Genomic DNA, 25,626 nt, shown 5'->3' on the forward strand with positions numbered 1-25,626 from the left:
AAATTATGCATAAATGATTAAAGATTAAAGTTCTAAATAGAATTTTACAAGGTTAATTACTTTGAATTGTGTAAATTAAATTATTGAATAATTTAATTTAAAAATTAAAATAATATCAAGCAAAAAAATACTGCATTTAAATATTACAGGAAAAAAAAATCGTAATTATATGCAGGATGAAATTTTCGAGGTCAACCGAAAAATTCTCAAAATTTGATTTTAAATTTTTTACTAAAATTCTCTATGCAATCTTTAAACATGAGAAATATTTAATTAATTTCTAAAAATAATATTATTGATATTTACATGTAAAGTGGAATTTGTATTTTTTAATTAGAACTACAGATCAGAGTAATGAAGTGACAAATTCAATATTTGTTGATTATTATAGGTATTGAGTTCATTTGATTATTTTTAGTTAGTTGTTTTATGCAATTGAATTTTAAAAATAAAAATATTGAAACCGGAGTTTAGAAGCTTAACAAATTTCAAAGTTTTTGTTCGATTTCAATTCAAGTTTTTATTCAGCTTTTCATGTAAATATAATAATATTTTACACAACTTTTTTTTATTTTTTGCTTTGTATATATTTATTTCCTTAAAATCTAAATAGAAGTCTTAAAAAGTAATATTTATTTTACCTCATATAATTTTCTTTGAATTATTTTTTATTAAAGTTTTAAAATATAATAACATTCAGTAAAAAAATTATTATTCATTTGTATTCTTGTTTGTTTTTCATGTTTTAACTCGTAGTAGTATTCAAACTACTGGAACTTTTTGTTGGTTGTTGATTTAATTCATTAAAAGTTGAACTATTTTCATCTGAATTTGAGACATTACCATTATTCGATTTATGTGTACCATTTTGTTGATGGTGTTGCTCCTCTACACCATTCTCATCTTCATCAGATTTATTATTATGATTTTGCAATTTAATTGATGCAATAATTTTTTGTACTTCATCCAATGTTTCAAGTGAATTTTTATGTGTAAACTCAGTTGGAGGCTTCCTAATATCATTCTCTTCATCATTATTTTCATTCTCACTGCCGGCAAGATTTTCCTGTCCTAATATAACTTTGCGTATTTTTTCAGCATCATGTTGATGTGGTACAAAACTTGTCCACTCATTTGTAACTGGATCCAAATATTCAATAGTATTCAAGAATGTTTTACCAGAGAAACCACCAATGGCATACAATTTATCTTGTACAACAACTACAGAAACATTTGATCTTGGAGTTATAAGAGGTGGTCCAACAACCCATGATTTTGTATTTTCATCATATACTTCAGTGGAACTTAAAGATTGAGTTCCATCGCTACCACCAACAGCATATAATTTATTCTGGAATTCCGCAACACCGCAACCACGTCTTGGTGTTAATAACGGTGAAGCGTATATCCACACATCTTGATCGGGATCATAACTTTCTACAGATGACAAACAATTCCAGGCATCACTACCACCAACTGCCCATAATTTACCATTATGTGCTGTAACACCAGCTTGGTACCGTCCAGTATTTAAAGGTGCTATCTGATTCCATTGATCGTTCTCGGGTGAATAAACATCGCATTGTTTAATGCCAATTTGACCATTCCAACCACCAATACAATAAATTTTGCTATTAAGAGCACAGGTACCAGCGTTACTTCGGGCTAAGGGTAAACGTTTGCGCTTCTGCCATTTTTGTTCGCCGAATTTCAAACATTCAACGGTGTCCAACTCTGTGGTACCATTACTGCCACCTACGGCGTATACAGTATTATTCAATACAGCAACTTGAACACGTCCACGTGCTTCATTCATATTTGATTCGTGAGTCCAAGTATTTGTTTCTGGACAGTATGATTCAACTTTTTTCAAACACTCAGCACGATCATAACCACCTAAAATTATAAAAATTCCGCAGGAAAAAAATGAAATTTTCCCATTATAATGGAAAAATGTTAGTGTAGTAGTAATTAAATATTTGAAATATTTTCAAAATTTTAGCAATTTTCATAAAAAAGAAGTTGGAAAGAAATTAATTTTTTCAAAACATCAAATTTTAATGCTACTTGTATCTAATTTTTTTTAAATATCCAAAAAAAAAGAACAAAAATTGTTTTTTTTTTTCAAAACCAACCTTCTTTTAGTATCAAATTACCAAAACATTAAACTTACCACAAACCCAAAGCTTTCCATTGAAATCAGCAACTCCCAATCCACATTTAGGGCCAGACATAGTTGCGACTTCACAAAATAATTCTAATTCACTTGAATTGCGATTGCTTGCATTTCGACTACCTTCTACACTGGCATCAACACTAGAACCGTTTGTACTAGCTGTTGTTGATCCAAGTCCAGTAGAAGCAACTGACACATTAGCTGATGGTAAAGACTGTGTTGTTGATTGCGTTGATGTCTGACCCTCTGCTGGCTGATTGTTTACAACATTTGCTCCATTTAATGGCGATGGAGGTACGTTATTTAAACGAAGTTTGACTGATAATCTCATTAAACGACCGTTTATTGCTGCCACAGCAATGAAAGCATTTTCGCCACATTTTGATGAACTAATTAAGTTCCAATCGGTTTCTGATTGATTATCATCTTCACCTAGATCTCTGCTATAAATTAAGACTCTAGGTTTAACTGGTGCTCCCAATTGTTTACGTCTCTGTTTAATATTATTTGGGCATTTTAACACCATACGTTTGTAATCTTGTACAATGTCTGATTCAGATTCTTGACCCGGTGGCAAATCTGAACAATCTTGTAAGGAATTATCCAAAGCCAAGTACAAAAGATGACTTCGTTCAAGTAATTGCGAATCCTAAAATAGGTTTTTGAGTTTTTTTCAAGGCACAAACAAATGTTTTTGAAAATTTTGGATGGGATAGGGTTAAGGACATAATTTTGTATACATATAAAATACAAAGGAATTTAAGTTGTTCATACGAAAGGAAAAGATTTAGGTTAAAGGAAAAAAATTTAATGTTAATTAAATTATTCAATATATTAATATTGGCAATCTTTACAGATAATGATTCGTCGACCAATTGTCTTTTGATCCAGTCGAGCACTAAACGAGACAACATATTATGGGTAACCAATGACATTTCCTGTTTCGTTTGATAGAGTACATCGATCTGGACACAGGACAATTGAAGGAAACCAGCCGTCTCTGATACAGCTGCAAACTAAAATTAAACAAGATATAAAAATTAAAGTGACTGTATTAAAAAGTTGTTGATTTCGAAATTTACCTCAGAATTAATAAACGCATCAACTTGATTAACAAAACTTGTATTCTTATCAATACCTGGTAATGATCTTATCTCAATACATGTATCTGGTGATAATTCCGATATTAAATGTTGAGCACACTGTTTAAAACAACGTTCCATTCTTAATTTCCATGCAGCCAAATAGACATCTTTAACCAAAACATCAGGAACTTCCAATTTACCAGTATATGCATAATCAACTAATATCTGTAATGCATGCTTGGTGATATTACCATTCAAACGAAAGCTTGGAATGTCTTCACTGTGACCGTTCTTTTGATCCTACAATAAAAAAAAGCATTTATTTCATTATAATCTAAAAAATTTGTTTGAAAACCAACCTGATCGGTGCTAAAAAGCTCCATAAAATATGGAGAAACACAAGCCAAAACATTTTTATGAGCATGAATGTCAGAATTTCCAACCTAAAATAAGAAACAAGATAACGGAGAAATAATTAGCACGTGTATTTTATTTTGAAATTTAAAATTAAAATGAAATAAACATTTACATTAAGCACAACATCACAGAACAAACGATGTTTTCGCATTGTGTGTAAACTTTGAAGGAATGATGCTTTCATTTCATCATCGATGAATTTAAGTAAACCAGCATCTTCACAGGTTTCGTCTGAAAATAAATAAAAAATAAAATAGTATTTTATTTATGTATGTATAATGTAAAATAGTATTTTATTTATGTACTTATGTATGTATGTTTATTAAAATGCATAATTATTTTTATATTTTATTGCTTCAGGTTCGAAAAAATCAAAATCTTTTGTTCTAGAAATATTTCAAAATTAACATATTGGACAAAATTTTCTCTTTTTATTTTGATATTAAAGTCATGTAAAAAAAAAATTTAAATATTTCTTGCGTGTCAGTTTTCTGTTCAGAATATATTGAGTATTTCAAATATTTAATGAAGTTAACATAGCAACTAGATGTCACTAATATATTAAAATATGTCATACATATTATATAGTATACGTACATACATACATAAAAATGTATAGGATAGTTCAAATTTAATACGCCACGAAATAAAATATCTTTTCTTCTATTCTTTATATATACAACTAATATAAATTATTTATGTAAAAAATATTTTTTTTTGTTTTACTAATTTATTTTTATTTTCAGATTTCCTCACAAAAGATTTCTTTGTCAATTTAAATTATAAGGCTAATACCACAAGATAAGGGTGACATCTGACGAAACAAAATATTATTTCTCTTTCATCATGTTTAGGAATTTTTCAACTTCATAAATTAAGGGCATCGAATATTTCGAACTAAAATCTGAAAAACATAATTTCACATATTATTTTTCAAATAATCGGAATTAATTTTGGTTCCTTTTATTTAAAATTTACAAATATTGAGCCTATTTGAATCTGTATGCCTTGAGCACTTTAAGGACAACATTTTTTTTGTGCATTTATTACAATTTTTTTTTTGTTGGAGAGAGGGTGTGAGAAGCACTTAAAGGAATACGCTTAATGCATGCAAGTGTAAACAAACGGAACGCAGCCCTCTAATAGGTAAAAATCTACATACAGTGACAATTCATAAATTTTTATTTATGACATAACATTTTTTTTTTTTTATAAAACAATTCTTAATTAAATGAATTAGATAACAAAATAAGTGCATAATTGTATATAAAAAAAGACTTTGATATCAGAAAATTTTCCATCTAGAAAGTAAATAAAAATAATTTTTATCGTATTTTTATGTGAACTAGAAAAAAAAAAAAAAACGAAAATGCAAAATAAAAGTTGAATGAGCTTTTATGCCAATTAGCAAAACAAATTAAAATAAAAGTACAAAGCAATAAACCACAAAATTAAAACCGCGCATACGACATCACAATGCAAATTAACGACCTACTTATTTATAAATATAAATTGAGTACATATACGTATGTATGTATGTATGTAGTGGAGGTATGTGCTGCGAGAACCCCCATATCTATATTCTATAAATTAAAACCGTTATTCTAAGTTAAATGTTGCAATTATTTATTTTTGTTTTCTTTTCTATTTTTTTATTTTTCACTCTTGCTTTTTTCTCTTTTTTTTATTTATTTACTCTTTGTTGCTAAAAGAATATTTTCCCATTAGACCCAATGTTTTTTTTCTTATACTTTTATTCTCAAAATAAGAATAATTTTATTTTCACCATGAATTATTTTGTTATATGTATGTTTGTATGTATGTAAAAAGTACATTAAAGTAGTGAAAAAGTTCATTGTTCTGATAAAATCAAATAAAATATACATACAAAATGTAATAAAATTAAAATATATCAGAAGAAGCAAAAAAAAATTGAGAATTATTTCAATTAATTTTAAAAATTGGACGACGATCTCAAGGTGATTTTATTTAGGGTAGGTAGTAATATCAGTACATATGCACAAAAAGACAATGGGGAGAAAAAAAAACAAATTATAGAAAAATAAAAAAAAATATAAAAATTTGTGCCAAAAATGGGAATTAAAAATAAGTACTTGTGTTTGTATGTCAGTTCGAACGTTCGTAGAAATTAAGGTAGGCAAACATGAAAATTAAATTATATTGCACGTTAACTACTTCATGCCTCTAATATTGAAATATAATTAATGACTTTCTTACCAAATACTTTTCGGCAAGTCATCGTAATTTAATTAACGGTTTCAAGATAAAAACGATTTGGAGAAGCAATGTATATTTGTATAAATTTGAATATGAGTGCACATATCCTATCCTATAATTATAATATTTATGTAACACATACATAAATAGGAAGCATTGTAGTTTAAAAAATTTATTTTAATAAGTTTTCAAAAGGAAACAGACGTTATTTATAAGAATAATCATACTCGTATTTTCAAAGACAGTTCGATCAACTATATGTCAATTATAAATTTACGTTGCTAACGCACATATTTCCTGATTCAACAACCATAATTTCATTTGAAAATAAAAAAAAAATCATTTGTATTTGCTGACTAGATAAAACTGAGTGCGGATGATAATTTCTAACAAGTGAATGTCCATTACACGAATAATGAACTAAAATGGTCACAATATAATTACCAACACCCCTACTACCAACAATATGCAAAAAGTAAAAATTAATGTTTCAACCTTTAATATTAAAACTTTTCTACAAAGAAATTTTCCAATGAAAAATATCTTATTAATTTCTATTATCACACCATTAAAATTTTCTCCCTATATATACATTCATTTGTGGTTCAAATTGATTGAAACAATCACTTTCTCTTTTATAATTTTTCTCACTTGTTGAAAATGTACTATGTACCTATTATTTTTATGTTTAAACATACATATCTATTAGTATATTCAAGTATACTCTGTACACAATAATTAAATTTTAGTTTTGGCTTTTAATGCATAAAATTGCATTCTCATCTGTCAAAAGTTTAACGAATTATGTCTTTAAATGTCATGTCAGTTTGGATTTCATTCAAAAATTATTTCTTTTTCTGTTTTTTTTTTTCTTTTTTGGCAAATAAATTCGATTACTTATTTTTCATTTTATTGTTTAATAGAATTTTGGAAAATTGCCATTATTGAGAATGCACTTGTAGTTATTGTGACAAATTCAGAAAGTAAGCATTTTCTTAAAAAAAAACAAAAACAAATTATTTAATTATAATTTAATTTAATTGTATTTTTGTAATTTAAATTAATATTATATATTCCATTATTAAAATTAATTTAAAAAAAGCAATTATTACTTTAAATTACATAGAATATAATTTTATTATTATTGTACGAACACCGATACATTGTGCGATTGAGATGAATTTGACAAGACAAAATGTCATTCAAGACGTGTGCCTAAATTAGAAATGGATAGAAGTTGGAAGGATAAGACGTTTAATTAATTTTGGATGTATGTATTGTCACATATTGTTATTATAGTAGTGCACTAAATTAATTATCAAATTTTAATTAAAATGTCACTGTCAATTTTACTCTCTCAAAAGGTTTGTAATTGAGAAAATATTGTTAAGTAAATTCAATTTCATATAATCATGTAATTGCATACTTGCATGCTATATACAAATTTTGTTTATTAAATAATTTATTTTAATTTTCATTAACAAAATTTAATTTCTTTGATAATTAAGTAATAAAAAATATTATAAATATATTATGAAGGTAATCAAAAGTAATTCATTTTCATTAATATTAAATGCACACATTAATATAATTACAATCAGTTATTCATTTACATATGTAAATGATTACATTAGTGTGCATATAGATTAAACCAATTTTCATTCCTATATAAGTAGCATACCTATATAACCTACATACATATATAGATATATTAGCCCTTACCATTCATAAATAGTTAATTATTATATTCAATAAAAAAATTTTTTAATTCATTTTCAAGTTCAAGGTTTAATACACCACATAATGTCATCATTAATAATATATTGGGAATGCTTTTTTCAAATAACGATGGTTATTATAAAATTATTAAGTTTACTTATACATACATGCACATATTTGTACACGTTAGACTCATTTATTCATGACACACGTGTGCCACCTACATATAGTTAGTACGCAAGGAAAAAATTGGATGGCCTTTCCATGTAAGTATTACACTTATACATATTTATGGTATATATGTATATTAAAAATTAATGTCAACATTTATTTTATAACCATTAACCTTCAATTATTGATTGATTGACTGATTGATTTATTGGTTTTGGTCTTTTTTTTTTCAAATATTTTGTTATCCTCTTTTATTTTTTATGCATACCATAAACTAAATAAAATATTTATCATACTTATGTATTGTTAAACAAACATACACATAACTTATATAATATTTTGTGAATGTGGTGAATATTATTTATTAGCATACGAATTAAGGACAAAAATATCATTCACCTCAATTATTTATTCAATTGTGTCATTTGCATGCATTGCAGGACAAAACCTATTCCATAAAATTCATTCTATTTGAAAGAATAAAAAATCTAATTCAAAAATAAATAATTCATTCGGAATAAAATTGTATGTATATACCCATTCCTTTTGTATGTGGCGAAAATTCTTTAACCCCCGAGGTGTAACCAGCCTTTTTTTGTTTTTGAATACACACATAGTTTTTCGCTGCATTTACTTTTTTTTTCCAGCAAATTTATTTTAATTAATTATTCATAAGAAAATTATTATTATGAAAATTATTCTCATTCATATATTTAAAGATTAAATTAATCATCATAAAAATATTAAATTAGTTGTTAGAATGACAAGGTAGTGAACGTTCAACATACACAGCAGGGAGGAACGTTCAACATACACATCAACTAATCAAACCTGATACAGGAAACAATGCATTAAATTTCAATTAAGTAGCTTGGAGTAGCTCTTTCAGAGAATTATTGTAGGTTTTATAAAAAGACGTTATATGGATTACGGAAGTTTGACAATGAGCCTCTTTTTGACTTAGTGCTGAATGGTCATGTTAGAGACCTCGTCAACTGTCTTTTCAACTAACTATAGCTTTCATATTATTATATAGATTTGATATGTTAGTATATATGTAAATTTAAAAAATGACTTAACTACGAAATCTTTAAACTAAGAATTTATTAACCTTATATTGCGTATATGTATATGTATGAGAAAAACAAAAAATTAAATTACTAAATCAATAAATTAACCACATAAAAAGAACAATAGTAGAAGGTCACTCTTGTGACTCACGCATACTTTTACAAATTTCAAAATATTTGAAAAAAAAAACAAAAAAACAAATTTTTTAGGCTCATTCCCCATTGTTGATCTTTTTTTTATTTCTTACTTAACTTACTTGTGTTTGATTTTAATAAACGTAAAAATTCTTTAATATTGTTGTCACGGAAACGAAAAAAATGTTCAGGTTTTCATTCATTAAAAGCTTTCTAGCTTAAAAGAATGATTTTTGTTTTTGTCAAATTGTTATCTGTCAATATTTGTATTGTTATTGAATATTTAATCAATAATCAAGTATTACTTGACATATGGCATCTATGATTTTATATACAATCAGTTAAAAAATGACATTGAACATGAAATAGTTAATTATTTAAAAAAAAAAATAGAAAATATTAAAATTAATGTTTAAATGGTAAACAAAATGTTCTTTATGTACAAACAAACATATACGCACAAACATATTTGTTAATAATTTATGTTGCCATAGAATTGTGTCAAATAGCCGATAGGGCAAACATATATCATTGACAATCATTAAATTTATTAATCAGTTATTTTTAATTGAGTTTAAATAACGTGAATGAAATATGAATTATCGGAGCCCTGTTTAGATCTCAATACACTTACGAATATTTTTTCATACTGGCGAATAAGTTTTGATATTCAATTATTGTGCTTGAAAGCTTAATATCAATTAAAACATTAATTTTAATTTATTTCCAATACTTAAGACAATTGTTTTTCAAGTTTTCTTCAAAACAATCACCAATTGTCAAGTTTTTTGCCTATCACTTACTGTCATTCAATTTGCTGACGTAATTTATTTTTAAAGAAAAAAGCCATAAATTTTTAATAAATTAATTAGGAAAATTCTCTCGAAAACAATTTTTACTCAATTACAGTTTCTCTTAATTTTTTACAAATTTTAATTAACGTCAAATAATTACGAAGTCAATATACTTATGCATGCGTAGTCTTTATCATTAGAAAGATTACAAAGCGTCTACACAAAAAGCGACAAAATTTATAAAGCATCATCAAAAATATGGTGACTTTCACAATGTTATTGTTACTTATTACGACCGAAAAAAAAAAAACAAAAAAGGAAACAAATAAAATAAATAATTTCGCTAAAAATACTAAAATTATATTTTTTTTTAAAATTAGAACATCACGATTTTCACAATTCACGATTCAAAAATTTTCGATTTTTTATTATGTGCTGCCGCTGTTGCTATTATTGTTATTTTTTCAAGAAAAAAAAAATTTTTTATCTCCTGATTTGTTTTCGAATTTTTTCCTACTTTTTTTTTGTTTTTTGCGCAAATTTCACGTGATAAAAATTTTTCATTTAATATTTTTATAAAAATATAAAAAGAATTTATTTTCGATGGCTCTTGTACTTAAATTATTTATAAATTTTTTTTACGCGATTTATTCAGCGAATTTCATATAAGTTCGATAACATTAAAAATATTTTTTTTTTTTATTAAGAAAAAATTTTTATCAACAAGTGTCAATTGAATTTTTAATTCTGATTAAGAAAAAAAAATTTATTAAATAATTAAAATTTTTATAAACTCAAGTATTTTGGCACAATGTTGCCAAGAATTTTCATTTTATCGAATTTTAGAAATTTTGTTATGTACCTGTTGTATATACGATTCGAAAAAATTTTTGCCACGCATTTTGAAAACGAAAGTGAAACAGGAACTACAATAACCTTCAGGATTTCAAAATTGTTAATGCTAACGTAAATTTAAAGTATGGTGTCCAAGTATTCAAAATCTAGACAAGTAAAATTCATGAAAAATCCAATACTTCGAATATTCATAGAAATTTATTAGGTTTTGAAGGCATTTCTTGAATTTAAGCAATAAGTTTTCTGTTTTATTAGCGATTTCTGTGATTATAAGAGATATTTTTATTAAATTTTCAAAAATATAAGGCAATTTAATGACTGAAGCATTGCATTTGAAAAATAAGCAAGTGAAACATTTCGTTTTAATATAAGGCACGATCGTTTATCTGAAAAAGAAATGACTATAATTTTTCGTATCGATTAGAGAAGAGGAGAATTCTTATTCGAAAATGAATAAAAAGTTAAATGAGAAAGCGAGGTACACGATTAGGCTGTTAATATCAGGTGTCATAATAAAAAACGCAAAATGTCTATTCCCGAATTTCTTTTCATTTATAAATGGCAACACTATGTACATAAAATTTTCAATAATTTTCGCCCCCTATTAATCTTTCAATATGTAAAATCAAATTAATAAAATTTTATACTTTTTAAATTTATTATACTTATAAAATCAACAAGGGATTTTTTTGAATGAAAAAATACTTATAAAAATTTTATACGAATAAATAAAAAAAATACGACGAAATGACGACCGTATACATGATTGCTGTTATTGGAATGGTCGAATGGAGTAGAATACAATGAGAAATGTACGAGACAGAAATTTTTGTGTTGTTCAGAATTTAAATGTACATACATATTTACTTGTAAAATCTATGATAATTGCCTCTCTGTCAAAAATTTATCAACTTTCAAATGATTGATTTTGCTGTTTAAAAAAAAAATGAAATGCCAAAATAATTTTTTTGTGAGGTCATTCATTTTTTCAATTTTGTTTCATTTATAAAGCTTGTATAAGTATTTATATTTAATTTATGGTATTGCCAAAATTTTAATTGGTCGGAAATAAGTGTGCTGCTATATTTTGTGTGTTTAAACCAAAAAATTATATTGAAAATTAGCAAACATGAAATGATTTGGTTCGATTTTAAATTAATTTGGAAATAAATGGAATGAATGATTAGGATTTTTTTTAATTAGAATAAGTATTTTATATAATAACTTTTGATTTTTATTCGGGTATAACGATATTATATGAGGAATTGAGTTAACAATCTAACTAACAATATTTTATTTATACAAATATTTAATTTAATCCTCAAGGTTGTATGTTAAAAAAAAATTATAATAATTATGAGATAATCTTCAAAAACATGTTACGAATTTCAATATAAACAAATTTTACTAGATGTAAAATGAAAAATGTTAAATTACAATCAAATTAAATTGAATTTTAAACAAAATATAGAACGAGTTCAAAGGAAAAAAAATTCACAAAATTAAATTGACGTAATGTTGATGACAGTTTTTGTACAAACATAATTGTCAAAATTTAAATACTTGGTATATATTTTCCCCTAAACCAAAAGTAAAAAATGTACTAAAAGGTACTAAAGAAACTACGCAATTCCAACTTTCAATCCAATTAATTCAAATCACTTTTTCACAAATGACAGTACATTGTCATCTTATTCCTGTCAATATCTCTATTTCTGTCTCTTTAATCACGATTTTATTTCAAAATTCTAAAATTCAATTTTAAATTTTTTATTTTCTTATTTTTTTTTTATTCATCGCAAAATTAGCGAATAACTTTTAATTTAATTTCATACAACCTTTTTTTCTCATTTTACTTACATATAGGGGTTTATACCGATGTAAGCAAAACAAGAAAAAAAATTTAACACTTTTTTTTTTGGTAAATAAACTTTTCTTTATTTGATGAAGTTCATGGTCATATTATTTAATATTCCCAATTGAGTGAATAAATTTAATCGACAAAATGATTTGATTATATTATATAAAAAATAAAATAAAATTTTGTTTTTCACACCATTTACGTACAATTCAAATTTTTTATATAGTGTAAATTTAAAAATGTTGTGTAGAAGCCACTTAAATGAACGCGGCATGCGATTATCAAATTTGTTGGAATTGGAAATTCGAAGTCCAATGCAGTTCATGCGCGGCAATTTCGATAGCATACATTAAAATTACATTAGAAGCAATTGTTTTTGGCAATTGCATTACGCACATCCGTTTTTATTTGTAGACTTTCAGTACTTACTTAGACTGAAAATCGTTAACACACAGAACAATACAATAAGATACTTAAAAACTCAAATAACTATATTCTAAGTACTCAAGTAACTGACGAAGTACTCAAATAACTACCGAACTGTAATCATACCTCTAATTTTTTATAATTTCTGAAAAACCAAATTATTCAGAAGCTACAATTTTCAAATTTTGAACAAACACAACATTTTTACAATTCACATAACACTCGAATTGGCATGATCAACTGTCTTAATTCACAATATTTTTGTTTATAAATTATCATGGCATGTAAACAACCAATTTAAATAAATTTTCATTCTTTTCATACTACTTCAAGTTTTGGTTATGTTGGGTCTAAATAAAAAACATTTAGCGTTAAAAGTGTACATTGTTGGAATGTGGAATTTATGCATAATTTCTATAAAATTTGTTGAGTTATAGTAAACACAAGTCTATTAAATTGTTCATGACAGCAAGCAAAATTCAACCACACTTTATATAATTAAAAAGGATACACGAATTAAAAGAAAATTATTGTTAAAAATATTTTTGCATCCAAATTATTAAACGGTCTCAAAAATTTATTTACAAAACAAGGTTGGAGGAGTATGGGGCGAACAAAAATATTTATCAGCTGCTAACACATTTATAAACCATTTTTTATGGTCTAAAATTTTTTTTATTTATTTTGGCTTGGCAAACATTTTCAATTATATAGTAAAACAAAAAAAAACCAAGAAAACAAAATTAGTTTTTTTTGTATTCTCCAACATTTTACACACCATTTAACCAAAAAAAAAAATTGTTCTTGGTTGCAATTTTTTTCATTAAAAATAATGTTTTTGATAAAATTTTTCAAAAATAATAATAAAATTGAAATTTATAAGCTACTTAATAAATAAAACAACAATATTTTAAAATATTTTTAATAGAAAATTGTTTTGTTCACTTCTAGCAATTTATATTGTACTTATAGAATTTGCTAGAATTGATGTACAAAAAAAAAAGGTTTTCTTTACGGGTCGTTAACATTATTTATTAAAGAAATTTTATAAATTATTAGTAATAGCCATTTACTTATTAAAATATTAAATTATTTGAAAATTATTCTATATTCCGAAATTTGGAGAATAGGGCCAAGGGGTATGAATAAAACAGCTTATACCAATATGAATTGTAAAATATTTTGCAACAAATTAAGAAATGGCAATGATTAGTTTGATTTACGTCAAACTTATTTGCATTGTTTACTTTAAAATGGTTGTAAAAAACGTCAAGTGGCAAATAAATGCCAAGTTCAACCAAAATTTTTATGCGCAAAAAAAAATTTATTTAATTTTTTTTTAATAAAATTTCCATAACTTTTTAATTTAATTTTTATTATTTATGTACGTCAATGTTTTAAAAATTTTTGAGATGACTGGAAGAAACAGACTATTTTTATACAAGCACTTTTAAAAACGGCAATAATTCAAAATTTTCTAATTAAATTGAAAACATTCCTTATTTAACAAGAGTGCTGAGATTACAAAAACATGTTTTTTTTTTCTTTAAAATGATGGAAAAAAAATATTTTCTTCTCTGTTTCTAGAAAATTATTTTTATATTCGAAAAATGGAAAAAACATAATTAATCTTTACCTACATATGTACGTATGTGTGTTTGAATGTAAAATTATATTATAAATACGTCAGTCAATTAAAAGTTAAAAATTATTTCTAATTATAGATATGTGAAAATGTTTGCTTTAACATCAGATATTCCAAAATGATGACCTATTAAAAGAAATTTTCAGTATTTTTTTTTACATACGTAAATAATTAAGAAAGAATTTTTTTTTTTATAATTTCTTCAATAGAAGAAAAAATATAAAAGACCATTCCCTTGATTTCTTTTACTTATCTTAGGTTCTTTGTTGATTAAAATTTTTGCAGTCGGACTCATTCAAACTTGGCTGATAGAGCATTTGATTTGCGCTACGTCACCTTTCCTGGGAAAATCCCATAATACTTCCATCTTTTCAATATAGACCATTGACATCCCGCTTTGGCAAAAAAAATGGAAAATCGCAGATGTAACGTTTGTTTTTCAAATTTTCAAATGGAAGCTCATGTTGCCGGCCACTCTAACAAAATTATTATTATTACTAATGTGATTTTTGTGTTACGCTTTCATAGAAATAATTATGGTATGCATGAGTCGGCCTTAATAATATTATAAAATTACAATTGTTAAAAATAAATTGATTTAAAAGAAGGTACTTTTCCAGATCGTCGTTTGTACCGAATTTGCAAAAATCATGAGTTCCATTACTTCTACACACTCTAGTGTCATGAATTCTATTATTCATGTGTTACAGCATACGTGAGCTAACAAAAGTGGTTTTATTTTTATAGGTATGACTGCCATTTTGCAAATGACTTGATTGACATAATCATCACATTGATGATGGTTGTCGGAAATTACCGCAATTAAACAAAATTTTCACAAAACGTGTTCACAATTTCATTATTATATTAATATTTTCCAAAACTTTTCTGCATTTATCTCAAATTTGCTAATTTTTTGGTGTTAATTTTCATAAAATTCACGTATCCTTATACTTTTTTCCTCCCGAAAAAAAGATATTGTTGCATATTAACAGACACAATATTACCTAAAACATACATAAGTGAAAAGAGATGATAATGATTGTATCAGCTAATTGTAATTACTATTCATTCAATGTAATTTTCTTATACAAAATAATGATGCCAGAGGATATTAAAATAATTTTTGTAAAAAAAAAAAGACAAACGTACGAGTATGTATAATTTTTCCATCTATAATTTTTATTCTTTTCGTGTAAAATTATTATTTATTATGATAAACATAAGTATTAAAAATATTATAATTTTCATTATAATAATTACACTAATACCCATATAATACACTAATACATACAAATAGGTACTATACATTATAAATATCTCATCTGGATTAACAGGATATTCTTAAAACCTTGAACCTTTAATTTTGAATTAAAGAAAAAAAAAAGAGAAAAAAAAACATCACATTTTATAAAATGTGACGTACATAATTTCCTTGATACGTGCAAATTTTTAGTTCTAGCTATACACACATATACATTCATAATATATGAACATATAAAAGCTTTAATAAAAGAATAATATTCATTTTTATATTTACATATACATCCGTACATCCGCATAATAGGTATACACACTGTTGTCTTTCTAATTGTACATGCAATCTAGAGTTCTAGAATGAATATATGCGTTCCATTTAAATGTTTAAACTACTCATGAGCAAGCCAAAATTAAGCAAAACTACACTAATGCCAGCGATGCTTAGATTAGTTATAATATTTGAAATGTAATTTTTTATTAAATTGACATTTGAACAATTAAAAATTTAAACCTGTATGAAAAAATATGGGTATGCCAAAAAAAATATAAGGTTATGTTTTGCTCATCGAAAAAGAGCGTTCCACTTAAAAACTACGAATAAAAGCTCATGACTCATGAATAATTTGAACACATAAATGGAACACAAATAATATTAACTGACGTTGGTACGTATGTATGTACATAATATTGTGTTTTTTCACTTGGCCCCCTTTTTTCAGTAAAAAGAAAAAGAGCATTTTATAATATTGTAAATTTATTTATCTACTTACATACGTACAGACACGAAAACGGAAAAACATGAAAAATCGTAAGAGTATAAGAATTTTATTGATTAAACAAATTACATTGGAATATCAAATCTATTTTATTAAATTTTTCTACATTGTAAGTATGTATGTGTAAAGGTAACAAAAAATAGAAAACCGGAAAATCTTGTCAAAAATATTTTCAAGTAAATTAAATTATGTAAAAATAGTGTTGCTATAAACGACACAATAGATCAAATTTACTACATACAAGTAGTTGTAAAAAACCTCTTGTCCGAGCCGTTTCAGAATTTTTATATTAATTATTGAATTTTTATATTAAAATTAGTGTAACACACAGATTAGACTATGATAAACTATAATAAGCAAATGAACAATATAGACATAACGGAAATTGATGTACTGATCAATACAAAACGCAAAACGAAAGCAACATGCACAAAAACGACGCAACTTAGAACCAGAAATAATAGTTGGATTACTACTTTAATACTCAGAAAATCAAAACATAGAAAATCTTTGTATGATAAACACAAGAAAGATCCAAACAACAAGGATAAAAGAGCAAAATATATTAATATTAAGAAGCAAGTGAAAGAAATAATAAAGGAGACTAAAAGGCAGCATTTAATTTATGAAATTGAAAAAGCAGAAAGCGACTCTAGAAAGTTATGGAATATATTTACTAGTCCTGCAAGTAATAAGAATGATAAGAACGTCCAATTTATGTGATATAAATAAAAAGGGGGAAAGAATGAGAACTGATCACGACACAGCAGAAACACTAAACATGTTTTTCAATGAATTAGGTGAAAATATTTTGAAACAGATTCAGAACACAAAAGTCGCAAATAAGATTGTCTGAAAAATATATAAATAATAAAATAATTTTTCTGACACCAGTTACGGAAGCAGAAATTCAACAAATTGTAATGAATTTAAAAGGTAAAATGTAGCGCACAGATTAGATCAAATAACGGTAAATAATTTATAAAATCTGGCAGCTTTTATAAGAACCAATGTGATTTTTTGGAAAATAGTGGTACAGATTCAGCTATTGCAGCAATTTTAGAATATAGATATGTACGATGCAATGGAAGAAGGACACTATGTCGGCGTCGTGGTTATCGACTTAACTAAGGAATTTGACGTAGTAAGACATTGCAGAATGTTTGTTAAATTTTATTATTATATCATTTAAGAGATTACAAAGTTATTTGACCAACAGGATAATGTCAAAATTTGAGAGGCAGTTTGCGATGAATTAATTATAAGAACATTTTTTTGGTCAAACTTGTCAACTTGTCTCATAATTTTGTTTTTCAAAAATGGCAATTCTGTGTTGTGTTTTTATGCTTTAGAGGCCTACTGTTTTAGAATTTTCACATAGGTACTCTCGTATATGACTAATTAAATTGCGATGTAAAATTTTTTTTTTGTATGTTTCAATAGAAAAATGTACCATTTTGTTATGAATTGTAATATTGTCATGACCGCATTTTCCACAAAATTCAAAAATAAATTTTATTAATAAGAAAGTTTTATTTAGAATTCAAATTTTGAAAATATGTATGTGCTATATTAGTAATAGTATTCACTATTGTGAATATTGGGTAACTCCCAAATTCTCGATATTAAATATGTGCAAATGGCAAAATCTGCAAAATTTTCTTATACATGAATATGTAAGTATGTATTCGTGAAATTAATTTCCGTTTTATATTAAAAATTAACAGAATTATGAATTAAAACGATGGTTTTGCCGCATATTTTAGCATACATGCTTCATTATAAAATTAACTGAACAATTTATAAAAATTTTAATACGTAATTAACAAATAACGGTAAATGGTTAATAATTAAAATTTAATACTTAATGTTTACTTAACCTTCAAAATGTGAATTATGATTTTTTCTTTCAAAAAATAAAGTAATTTTAATAAGTATTACTTTAATTTTCAGTCAATTATTAAATAACGTTGAGTAATAACCATATTTTAACCATATATCTTTAGAAAGATCATAGGATTGAGCAGGCATCAGGTGAGAGTTCTCATCTGTGTCTTGACGGGACATTCCAAGCTTAGAAATCACCTTTGGAGCTACAATCTGTCTAACCTTTCAAGTTAGAAAACTTTTTGACGTAAAAATTTTTAATTTATGTAAGAATTCAAAGTCAAATAAAATTTGAAGAAAAATTTCACTTTCGTCGTGTCAAGCAAATATTCATTTCTAATTTTAGTAATCTCATATGCCAGGATACTGGTGTCAATCAAATAATTTATGGATACATGAAGAATATCTAGAAAAATAACCACCATCAAAAGAGATTTTAATTTTTTTAACATTATTTTTTCAATTAATTAAAAATATTTTTATTTATATACGATATATACTTGTATGTATGGCATATATAATTACATATTTCCCCCTATAAACTAATTAAATTACAAATTTTCTTCTTGTTCAGTTTTTTTTTATTTTTTTTTTTATTTTCCTGTAATTCTGATTAATTTCAATTTAATTTGAAAAGTTCATGACATAAATAAGTACTTATGCAAGTTATAATAAACAAAAATTGTAACAAATCATACTTATATGAAACTCATTAAAATTAAATAAATTCACGAGAAATAAGCAGGTGGGTAGCTAAGTAGCAGATAACAGTATGTAAGACAAGTTTTCTCTCACATAAATAATTTTTTTTTTTTTTTTAATAAAAAGCTTCCCATCATCAAAATTAGAATAAATTAAATTAATTAAAATAAAAAAAAATTTATTAATAAAAATTTCACATGTGATGAATTTTTTTTTGTTAAAAAATATGTGGCAAGTTGAAATTAAAACGTGCTTTTTTAAAAAAAAATAAGTAAGATTTCTTATAACAAACCGTTTATAATTTATAAAGAATGTGACGGGCTTATTTGGAACTTGAGAAGAAAAAAGGGCAGGTAAGTAATTCATTATAACAGAGAATAGAAATTACCGTATATGATCGTAATATGGGGGTAGATGAAATTTTCGCTTATGTATTAGATGTGGTCACCATACGAACTTAACAAGTCCTTTGATTAACAGAAGGAATTAAAATGAGAAAACAATTAAGGCATGTAAAACCCTGTTGCCTTTCATAACTCCACCCTAAGACTATAACAGTCAGAACTCTAGAAAGAAAACCACATCTGAATTTCATAATTGGAATAAAAAATTAATTTTACATTCTTGCAATGCCACTCAAACTTCATTACGTCGTCTGTTTTGCTTTTCAAAGAGAATTGAGTATTTAGCGACCACAGAAGTAATGTATAATGGATCGGCTGTGCAAATGTAAGTGAGCTTTCAATCAACTAATGACTACGTTCTTGTATCTGGAAACCTATAAGAAAAAATACTTAGAATCGCAAGTAACGCAAACTATGCAGCCCAAAAAAACGTTCTAATGCAATTTCAAGCACGATTTCATTGTCGCATTTAAAAATTTTTTTTCACATAATTTTATAACTAATTACATGATTCTTGTGGTTATACACGATTTTCATTTTAGCAACAAACCCAATACCACCCAATATAATATTTACGTAAATTTCAAATCTAATTTCGCATTACGCAGCTATCATCTTACTTGCTCTCCTTTGTTTAATTTTTTTTTTTAAATCAAATCATTTGTTAAAAATATAAAGCACGTGTGAGCTATTTTTTTAAATCTATAATAAAACATGTGTTTCTTTTTCGCTTATTTAAACACACAAAAAAAAATCATAACGGACTTTGAAACACAATAATAGAGAAAAAAGAAATAAAACATTTCACCTTAATCCAATTAAAGAGCAAAAAAAAAAAAATGAGATTACTAAGGGAAAATCCTAAAATCTTTTTATTATAAAACTTAAAAACCCAAACGCAATTCAATTAAAATCGAAAAATCAAATTTATATAAAGGCTATTAAAAATAAACTAAGTTCACATAAGTTGCTATTTTTCGTTGTAAAATCTTTAAAATTGTATAACAATTGACAACTAAAATTAAATCACTAATCAAATTTTGTTATACAATAATATTTATTCAGACGGAGAGAATAATTGGCTATTTAATTAAAATTTCACTATGGTTTCTTTAAGAAAATACTTAATTAATTCATAAAGTGATTGACTTACATGTTTCTGATTCAATGCTCGGCTCTTTAGAATTCTCAAATTTCATTGTGTTTCAATTGTTCTAACACACAAAATCAACTATTTTAAATTTTGAAGATTAAAATATTTTAATCAATTTGTAACTATTATTCTATTATTTCAACGTCTAAAAAATATCAACTTTTCTATTGAGAAACAACTTTGTAAATAATTTACAATAATTTTTTATTTATTGAATAAAAAACAAAAATTTTCCACACACAGTTCAATTGCCTTTCTAGAATTTTTCAATGAGAATTTCAATTTTTATATGTAATATGTACAAAAATTAACTTTCTCTCTATTTTATTATTAATTTTCAGGCAAGATAGACAGATAGAGAGAGAGAGAGAGAGAGAAAAAAAACAAAGAATACGAAAATAATTAAATATACGAAATCCGTTTAATTTGTGTGGCCGCGACGGAAATATTCTCCGCACAATCTACCATAATAAACTTTTAAACTGAACTGAACTGAACTGAACTAAAAATTTGATAGATGAAATTTTGTAAAAATGTGATTTTTTTGTTTGGTTGTTGGTTGAGTTTAAGTTTTATCTTTTCTTCTAGCAGAGGAGACAGAGATATTCAAACCACTATAGAGAAGCAAGTAAGCAACAACAAATAAAAATTTTATTTTATTCTAGTTTTTTGTTTTGGCAACATGCCAATATAAATTCATTTTTTTCTTACTTATCCTTTTTTTTTTTTGGTTTTTCTTTTAAGGCAATGCGAAAAGAGTAATGTGTATGAGAGAGCAAAAAAAACTTTGTTTTATAGCCGGCCCAAATAAAAATTTGAATGCAGACATATTGGATGATGTAAAATGGTTGTCCCAAATTAAAAGTACATAATATATTTACTAACGTATGCAGCTAAATACAAGTACCTAATTACGTACATATACATATGTATGTATGGTTTTATAAAAGGTATTGACTTATTGACGATCGAAGTGAAATATCAAGGATACAATAGAAGGAATACTTTTTATAGGATGAATGTCGGCCTAAAATTCACAAATTTTTTCCCAGTGCAGCTTTCCCATTCCTGTGGAACATCCCAGTGCAAAATTTTCAACTATCAAATTCAAAATGTCACTTTAGTTGTTGCAGCAAACATTTCGAAAGTTCAGTTATCATTTTCATATTTTTTTGTTTTCATTCAATTGAAGTTTGTTTACAAAAGTGAAAAACATTAATTTTGTATTAATTTTGCTTTGAATTCTCAAAGACATCAAGACATTTCAGAAGGAGGCTGAGATCTTAGTGTTTCCGGCAAGATATGAACATAGCGATTGCGCAGCAAATGATGTCCAATGTTATCGCACAAGTGTGAAGTGCTATAGAAGAAAAAATTGTGCCCAATAAAAATAAAACTAAAAATGTCAGAAGCTGAACAAGGGGAAGCGAAACAACATTTTTATCAAAAAGGATAATTTCCAATAGTCATAGGTGCCACAAATGGAACACATATCCAAATAATTTGATGGTACCCTTTGGCAAGTTCCTTGGGGTTGTTCAAAAATTGCACTTTTATTTTGAATTGGGAGGGTTTTGTTGCTTGTTTACTTCTGCATATAAAAGATCGCTTAGTTTTGTTTAAAACCATGTACACAATCAGTTGATTGAATCAATCAATAACAAATTTTCGAATTTAGGAAATGGTATCAATCCTATATTAATTTATTAAAATACAAGTTGTTAAAAGTAGATATGTCTTAAATTTACAATGTTAATGTACCATGGCAACATTATAAATAATACTTTTTGAAAACAAAATTCGTAATAATTATGGTGCCTCTCTTGTTTTACAATAAAATATTGTTCATAAATCAAAAAAATGTTTCCGTTCTGAAACAGAAACAGATACAGCTTTTAAAAAGAAAATTTATTTTTTCTTTTTTTTTTTCCTTAAATTTTGATTTTCTTTTCTTTTATTTTAGAAAATAAATTTTATGACAATTTGTACTACTTACTAGAAACAAAATTATAAAAATACTGTTCAAGTAATATTTATTATACTTAAGCATAATGACAATGAATAATAAATTAAAATATGTAAGTAGCTACAACTACTTAAAATAAGCATAAATATCCACATATTTGTTAGCTTACATACATATATAAAAGTAATATTGAATAATTATAAATGCTTCATTAAAGTCACGTGGAAATCATTTTACCTTTAAAAAATTTTCGAAAACTTCTAGAGTAACTATTTTTTAAAAATTTCATATTGATTATCTTGTCATTTGATTTTCAATTAACCCATTTATCCCAAGTGTATCGAAATTGAATCAAGCTTTTAATCTGGACTAAAACTATACGATATGTAAACACATTCCCAAAACATCGCATAACCAAAATGATGGTCATAGATGATGGTCGATGCGTCAAGTGACGATAAAAATCTATTTATAAGTGAAATTGCCCAATATTTGTTGACTTTGGCGAATGCAATTTAGACAAATTTGTTTTGAGTTTTCGCCGCATTAAAATTTTCCTTAAAAAAGGAATAACTCCACCTAAAATCTTTTACTTTAGCATATGATTATGATTGATTTTAAGATTGCGATTGATTGAACAAAATTTTTGAACTGGGAATAAATAGATTAATCACAATATATTTCTAATTAATTATACAATAAATATTTTTTTACTTAATTATTTATAGAGGAGACGACAAAAAGACTACAAATACTAATCTTATATATACTATCTGGAAGTAATATAAAGAAAAAATTTACTGTCATACAAATTTGTTATATAAATTGAGTATTCGTCATAATTATAATTAAAAGAATTGCGTTTTTATTTTGAATTATTCAAGTATGACACAAAATATAAGCTTATTTTGTATCTAATGTGTTTAATGCTATGTAGAATACATAAATAATCGTACATAATAACCGTATTTACATATATTAAGCATATTGTTTCCATTTGAAATATTTAAAATTTTTTCTGACTAATGTGAACAAAATATGAAATAATTATGAGCAAAACACTTTTCTAATCACGTGACCAGATTTACATACGAAGATTGTAACAGGACCCCCTTATTCTTAAATTTTCTCTACATGAAAATTGAAATTATCAGAGTAGACGCAATACACGACAATTTTGTTAACATTTTTTCAAGTCACGCTGCACAAATAAAAATATTGTGAACCCAACTTCAATGAAAACTTTCCTAATACGTAAATATTTCAATAGTTTAATTTGAAATTGGACAAATTCCCATTGATATCTTCGTCATTATTGTTTATCATTCCCCATTTTATTTTTCCATTAAATTCAAGCCTTGGCTTTTAATTTTCTTTTATTTGTTGATGCATCACACAAAAATAGTATTGTAAAAACATTTATTATTCTTTTCCTTCTTTTTCTTTTTTATATTATAGTTTTAATGTGTCAAACAAGGTTGAAAATTAAATTAAGGTGACATTGAAAACTATTTAACAATAACAACAAAACTGCAAATAATAAGAAGAGAAATATACTTAGTTCCTAATAATATAAAAAAAAACAACATGTGAAAAGGAAATTTCATTTAAATTTTTAATGAAATGCAACAATATAATATAATAATGTCAACCTAAAATGTATTCAAGTCACCGACGACAACACTCTTCATGATACGGATATGCCTGAGGTAAAAAAAGACTAGAAACCTTTAGAGTGCAATTTTTTTTTCTATATTATTTTCTCTACACACAATATTCATCCATTGTTTTGCTACGTTTGCATGCATATTTGTATGTATGTATAACAATTACTTTAATATAATGATAGTAAATAAAGTAGACTACACAGCATAAGGTACGTTTCTCTATGTGTACATATTATACATGAATGTCAGTATAATTAAATTTTCATTTTTCTGCTCTCACATATTTTATTAATTCAATATTCTTGTGTCATAGTATAAAGAAATTTTCATAAGAGAGCAACATTTTTAAATTTCATTAAAAAAAATTAAGTGAAATGAATTTCTATAAAATGTATACATATATTTGAATATGCGTATATTTAGATATGTGCAAAGGCTTAATTAAAAGCTAAGGAGGACGCGTCTGAGAAATCGGCAAGAAATAGGACTTTTGACCAATTGAAGGTTAATGTCGAGGATTCATGTTAGAATGCTCATGGGTTTCCTGACCGGACACTATAAATTCAAGAAACACCTACGGAAATTGAGCTTAAGAACTATGAGGTCTTACGGGTTCTGTGAGAAAGGGAAGGAGACATAGAAATCAATGAAGCTTTAATCCATAATACAAGAGATAGTCCACGTGAATTCTTCGTTGGTGGGCATGTCGTTGCGAAATATTTTCCCGGAAAAGATGTTTGAATGAGTTTGCCTGCTTAACTTAGCGTATCGAAAATATTTTAGTAATTTGACGGCCTACAATTATTTTCTATTCGATAGCGTATAAAAATCTTAAGTATTTATCAACAATCAAGTATTGCTTGCGGTTTTAGGAAAGCAGGCCGAATTCACCACTTAAACGGCAGTTGTGGGCTACGCTTTAAGACTAACACCGATTGATTCTAATAAAAATTTACTAGCAAATCGTATTTCAGAATCGATATTGAATTGCTTTAATGTTCATTATTGTAAAAATGTAAATCGCACTTCAATATGTAGGCAAATAAATATTTTATTTGTGATAATATTAAAATGGAATATGCAATACTTAATACGTAATACGATTTCAAAGATTCTTAAGCTCTATATATGTATATGTATTTAAGTATCAAACAAAGGTAGATCCTAAATTGTAAATATGACCTTGGGAAGAGCTTAAAAAGAAAAAGAACTGTTATTA

General features: G+C 25.8%; 1 protein-coding gene across 3 annotated transcripts in view; it reads right to left on the bottom strand.

Annotated features, from left to right (window-relative positions):
* Nucleotides 1-297: 297 nt before the first annotated feature.
* Nucleotides 298-25,626, bottom strand: part of LOC129619314 (influenza virus NS1A-binding protein homolog) — a 58,669-nt gene continuing 33,340 nt past the window's right edge. Inside the window, exons 1-7 of one of the 3 annotated variants that reach the window (XM_055534553.1) lie at nucleotides 20,775-20,920; nucleotides 3,791-3,909; nucleotides 3,621-3,704; nucleotides 3,259-3,561; nucleotides 3,031-3,192; nucleotides 2,174-2,825; nucleotides 298-1,896 (exon numbers count right to left, since the gene is read on the bottom strand). In XM_055534553.1, the coding sequence (XP_055390528.1) occupies nucleotides 746-1,896; nucleotides 2,174-2,825; nucleotides 3,031-3,192; nucleotides 3,259-3,561; nucleotides 3,621-3,704; nucleotides 3,791-3,909; nucleotides 20,775-20,820 (2,517 nt within the window). In that variant the 5' untranslated portion in view covers nucleotides 20,821-20,920 and the 3' untranslated portion in view covers nucleotides 298-745. Of the gene's footprint in view, nucleotides 1,897-2,173; nucleotides 2,826-3,030; nucleotides 3,193-3,258; nucleotides 3,562-3,620; nucleotides 3,705-3,790; nucleotides 3,910-20,774; nucleotides 20,921-25,626 lie in introns of those variants that run through there. The other 2 variants (XM_055534552.1, XM_055534554.1) reach the window with 2 other exon arrangements.

Source organism: Condylostylus longicornis, unplaced genomic scaffold, assembly GCF_029603195.1.
Source record: "Condylostylus longicornis isolate FDR11 unplaced genomic scaffold, ASM2960319v2 ptg000011l, whole genome shotgun sequence".
Taxonomy (NCBI): domain Eukaryota; kingdom Metazoa; phylum Arthropoda; class Insecta; order Diptera; family Dolichopodidae; genus Condylostylus; species Condylostylus longicornis.